The sequence below is a fragment of the Morone saxatilis genome, unplaced genomic scaffold (assembly GCF_004916995.1).
Source record: "Morone saxatilis isolate NCDOM2014 unplaced genomic scaffold, NCSU_SB_2.0 Contig1, whole genome shotgun sequence".
NCBI lineage: Eukaryota > Metazoa > Chordata > Actinopteri > Moronidae > Morone > Morone saxatilis.
Window position 1 is genome coordinate 16,575,772 of NW_023339651.1, and position 5,356 is coordinate 16,581,127.

A 5,356-nucleotide genomic window follows, 5' to 3' on the forward strand; every position below is an offset into this window, starting at 1 on the left:
CCTTCCCTGCCTCAACAAGCTTCCCCAAACACACACACACACACACTCACACTCACACACACACACACACACACACACACACACACACAAGGCCTTGAGATGTATCTTCTGAGCCTCCTCTCTCCGTCTGTCTGTGTCAAGGTGATGCTGGTCGGGGATTCAGGCGTTGGGAAGACCTGTCTGCTGGTTCGCTTCAAAGATGGAGCCTTTCTAGCCGGGAGCTTCATCTCCACTGTGGGCATTGACTTTAGGGTAAGCACACGCACACACTCTCTAAGGAAATGTGTGCAGGAAAGTACAGAATTAAGTTTTTTGGATGTTCTCGTCGTTGCTGCTCTAGCAAACTTTATGCATCTTGGCCCAAAGTTGCAGCTGAAGGTAACTGAGAAATTTAAACCTCAACACACATTACTGACCATTCACATGAAGATTTACTTGTATTTCAGGTCATTTTAGAACATAATAAAGTACACGTTGCTTACAAAAGGATGTAGACAAACTCGTGTTTCTCCTTTCTAACCAGAGACTATAGCTTATGGCAGATTGTATTACTGTAGCTAACTCCTTTATATTAACATATGGGTTAGTTTAAAAATGTGTAATCTGTAAAGCTGGAATTGTGCCCCTGCAAAGATGCGTGTAAACGTCTATGCAGTGAAGAAGGGTGTTATGGGTAGGTGGCAGGGGCTTGACTTCGCCAACCTGGGTAAAAGAATTTGATGTACTGTCGGTAATAAGCTAGTAAGCCACACATGCTAAAATAAAATAAAAAAGACCACACAATGCTGAGTATGGCTCTTACTACAGCCGCACCATGTATGGCAGGTCTGCTGTGCCTAGTTACAGTTGTTAAGCCAGGATATTTAGTATCTTCTTTGGACATAAACACTGCAAAGCCGTGTTTCCTAACATGGCCATGCCAGTCTGTTTTTTAATTTATATCAAAGGAAGCTGAAGAGATTAGGGACCAGAAAGTGATTCATTTAGGTCAGCAGGGCGACTGGACAAGGTTGGTGCTCTTATGCTCTGATAAGATGTGTGTAGGTCCCTTTAAAAATGTCATGCAGCTGTAACAGCCGATCAACTTTTAAACGTTGATGTACTGGCCCTCCTCCCTGGTCCCTTGCAAGGTGTTTAAACCCTACCAGCAACCCCGATTTACCCCATGGGATGCAACACATTTGAGCTGAATTAAGCTAAATTAAAAAAGTAATTTAAAATTAGGATATGTATTGGCGGACCGATCCTTTTTTTTAACTGCTAATGGCTAACCCATTTTCCGCCGATTGTGCCCTGGGGGAAGTGCAGACGAGGGTTACAGTGACAGTGAAAAACAGCCACACTTTAAGTGTCACAGCAGTGGACTAGAAGCAGTGACCCTTTCAGTCTTTTACTGTCTTGTTGTTGCTCCCCTAAGCAAGATCCCTATAACTGCACAATCTGACACAGCTGTTTGGAAAAATCTTCCCCTCGGAGGCATTCTCAGCCCTGTTTTACTGATGCTGTCATCCACAGCGACTTACCGTAGAAGAAGTGTAACAGTAGAAAGAGAGGTTAAATTCCTGTACATTAAAGCCAATAGCAGGAAGTGATAACACACTGTTGATGCTGCCCAGCAGGATGTCTGAGGATGTGTGTTAATTGACACCCCTAGCACAAATAAGAAGCAGTATGACATGGTATTAACAGGATCACTCTGCATATAAAGCATGCAACATCATTTGGTGTTTTGCCCTCGAATCAGAAGCCTTTCCGTTGTTGTTTTACCTGATTCCTCACAGTCTCTTACGCAAGACATCGGGTAACAGAAGAGGTAAAAGTACACTCACATTGGAGCGATTTTGAAATAAATACTGCTTTCCTGCGGCGATGACTGTAAAATAGGACGGTGTTGTAGGATACAACATCATAGGCGCAACTGTGCTCTGGACTAAAGAAAACAGAACAGTCTTTTCAACAGAAGTACCACAGGCAGCGGAGGTAAAAATAGAAAAAAGAACGGTCTTTCATCTGCATTCGTGGTAGAAATACTTTGCAGACTGTGCAGCAGGAATTGGCCATTATCACTACCACAAACACATAGACTAGAGAGCATGCACATCCAAACATGTTTACAGCATCTGGATCAAAAGACTTTATTGTTTGCCTGACACAGCCTAGCCAAAACTCTGTGAAATGTTTGTTCATTCAATTACTGGAAGCTAACGGTACAATGAGCAGATGCATTGTCTGTTTCTGTTTCCTCGTTATCACTCCCATACCACGGAACTGTCTTCCCTGGTACTGAAGGTTGAGAGTATGAACACATTATCATGATGAATCATTTATTGGACACCAACTGTAAGCACACACTCTTTTTCTCTATAGGTAATTGTTATTCACTTTTGCTGACTTGCCCAGTTTACACTCACATCAGCACTCACATTCACACATCACTGCTTCCATAGTCTCTAACCCCATAGCCATCGTGTTGATGACCTTTTGTAATATGAATATAATGGAATACACATTTTGGGCAATACGCTCTTGGGTTATTTGCTTTCTTGCTGAGCATAAGATCAGAAGATTGATACCACTCCCACGTCTGTACGCTAAACATTCAACACTTGCCCAACCAATATAGGATTTCTGAGACGATACCGATTTCAGAATCATCTTTATTTGTCATTGTCACAGGTACAACGAAATTGCTAAGAGAGGGGAATGATTCACAGATAAGCGTTCTGAAATGAAAATATACCTTTTTTTTATGGTAGATTGTGCACTGATACAACTGTGCATAGGTACTTGGCTGCTTTCATAAACAAATAACTAAATAATTGAACGTATACGTGGGTCGGCCAGTAGACTGTTAATTTAGCCTAACGTAAAGAGCTAGCCGGTCTCTGATCAAAATAGGTAAGGTAGCATAATCGGCTTAGCAGCACCTCTAGAGCTCACAGATACACGTACATGTTTGTTTAATCTGAGCAAGAACTGAAGGTAAAAATGTCCACCGGTAGTTGAACGGTAGTGCCACTACACCAAGCTGCACAGTGACAAAATGCATAACATATCCATTGATGAGTTTTAGAGATGCTGGTTGGCAGATGTTGTTACCCGATATTGTTTCAGTCTTTGTGCTATAAGCTAAGCTAACCGTCTCCTGGATGTAGCTCCAGCTCCGGCGTCCATCTTTATCATCTAAATTTCGTAAGAGTAGATGATGAAAACAGAAAACAAGCATAGTCTGCCAACAGTGCAGAACTATTCCTTTTATCCTAAAAGTCTTCACCTTTTAATTGCCCTCTTTTTTTGACTCGTGACTAGCTAAACTGTCCTGTCTCCCAAAAAGATAGATATACACACACTAAAAGCAGTCTTGCAGTCTTTTGTAATCGCTCTCCTCCGTCAGCTTACTTAATAAATGATAAGGACATTATGCACATAGACGTGGAAATAATCTGCATGAAACACTTCAGTATGCACTTTCTTTTGTAACAGTAATTTTGGAGGATGGTATTATTTCAAAAATTGCAACAAAAAAAAAAGCAAATTGAAACTAGTCCTCCACTGCTACAGGCGTGTGTAGTGGATGTTTCATGATATGATGCTATTTTTAAATAGCAGAATCCATTTCTCTTTGACAAGCTGCATACAACTAAAAATCATACAATCAATGTGGCTTCTCATCCGGTACAATAAATCTGGTTACATTAGTTTTGTTGAGTTCAGTTCAAAATTGTTGAATATTTTGAATGCCATCAACAAGTTGTCTTTACTTTGTATAACGCTATTCGTTCATTAGCACCTATTAGCACTAGAGCTTGATCTCTGTAGGACACATGGATGATCTCCACAACAACTCCATTGCTAGATGTTTGTGTAGTTAGGGTGCTCTTTTTAAATTGCAGAAGCTGCATCCATACATTTTCCTTTAGGAATTACATGTGGTGACTTCTCTACCTTATTGACATTCCATTAAAATGAACAACTTTCTTTAATCCTAATTTAGATAATTCTAGTCATCTCATCAGCCAGTGCATGGTAAAATGTTAGAAATACCTGCTGGGGCCGGTTATCTACCAGGGACACATGGATGATGTTGGTGTTGCGAGTATATGACCAGAGGGCAAATATCCCAAAAGCTTTTAACTCACACTGTTCAGTGATATTTGAAGAGCTGTAATTAATTTTTGGCAGTGGATTTGCAGCCTGCAGCGGACAGAGTGCGGTGGAGGTCACCTCGACTCCGTGCTTAATTGAAATGGAAGTCTTTTCATCTGAGTTGAAATGTTAATATAGATAATGTGTTACAAAGTCAACATCCATAAAGGCCAAACTTGGGTGAATTTGTTGTTTAAAGCTTTAAGGCAGAAAACAGTTATTGTACGTACAAGCTTTGTTTTCCAAAGTTAAGGACGGACAGCTCTTGCTTAAGTTGTCACTTGTTCTGTAGTTTTTATGCACTTCTCTTCTGTTTGTGGGCAGTGTGAAAGGCTGAAGCTGAGCAAAGTTGTGACAATATAAAATCCTATCAGTGAGGAAACAAAACAAGCTCGTTATCCGTTCACACATCAGGCCTATTACCCAATCGCTCAGCTTTGTAGGAAATCAACGCACTTCCATCCTGATGTGATGTTTCTCGCAGTGTGAATATGAGGTCAAACTTCAGTGCCTCTGTGTCCCTCCGGCACTTCAAACTATTCTCTTTTTTTTTTTTTTTTTAAAGCAGCAATGAGCAGATCCTGGGACAGGGATGCTGAAAAAAAGATGTGCAGTATTGTGCTGCTCTTTAGCTTAAAGTTAATATATTTAGCTGTCAGTGCGGCAGGGAGCGTTAAAAACTTGCATCTTTCGCAACGTCAGGAAGGTGCAGCTATGTGACCTTTTTACTCTTGAGATAATGAGGAATAAGAGTCAGCAGCCGTGGAGGAAGAAAAAGTTTTTTGGGGGGGGGGGTAGAGCGCTGAACCTTTTAAATTCAGCCTGCTTTTCCACATCTATTTATGTTTCACCTGACAGGAGGAAATGATGAGTCAGAAATCAGACTTCAAACGCTGCTCGCAGACTGTTCCTTCTGTTCCTGGAAGAAGTTTGTTAGGGTTGCTGATGAGATTTTTCTGTTTCCAAGATGGTAAAATAGCAGGGTGTATTTCTTCTTCTCCTTCCAAATGTCCATGGTGTATGTGTGTGTGTGTGTGCACGTTTTTATATATGCGTGCCACCTCTCATTTCCATAGTATGGCTTTTTTTTTCTCCCTTCACCACCCATTCACTGTGCTTGAAATGATGAAGCACAGCACCAGACCAGTTAATCATTAAACAAACTGCCGCACAGCTCGCACTGACGCAGATGGTTTTGTGTGTGTGTGTG

General features: G+C 41.1%; 1 protein-coding gene across 1 annotated transcript in view; it reads left to right on the forward strand.

The window, feature by feature from the left end:
- LOC118330532 (ras-related protein Rab-26) overlaps positions 1 to 5,356 on the forward strand; it is a 91,080-nt gene that overhangs the window by 10,637 nt on the left and 75,087 nt on the right. The window contains exon 3 of the mRNA XM_035665122.1: positions 142 to 252. Within this exon, the coding sequence (XP_035521015.1) occupies positions 142 to 252 (111 nt within the window). The remainder of the gene's footprint in view (positions 1 to 141; positions 253 to 5,356) is intronic.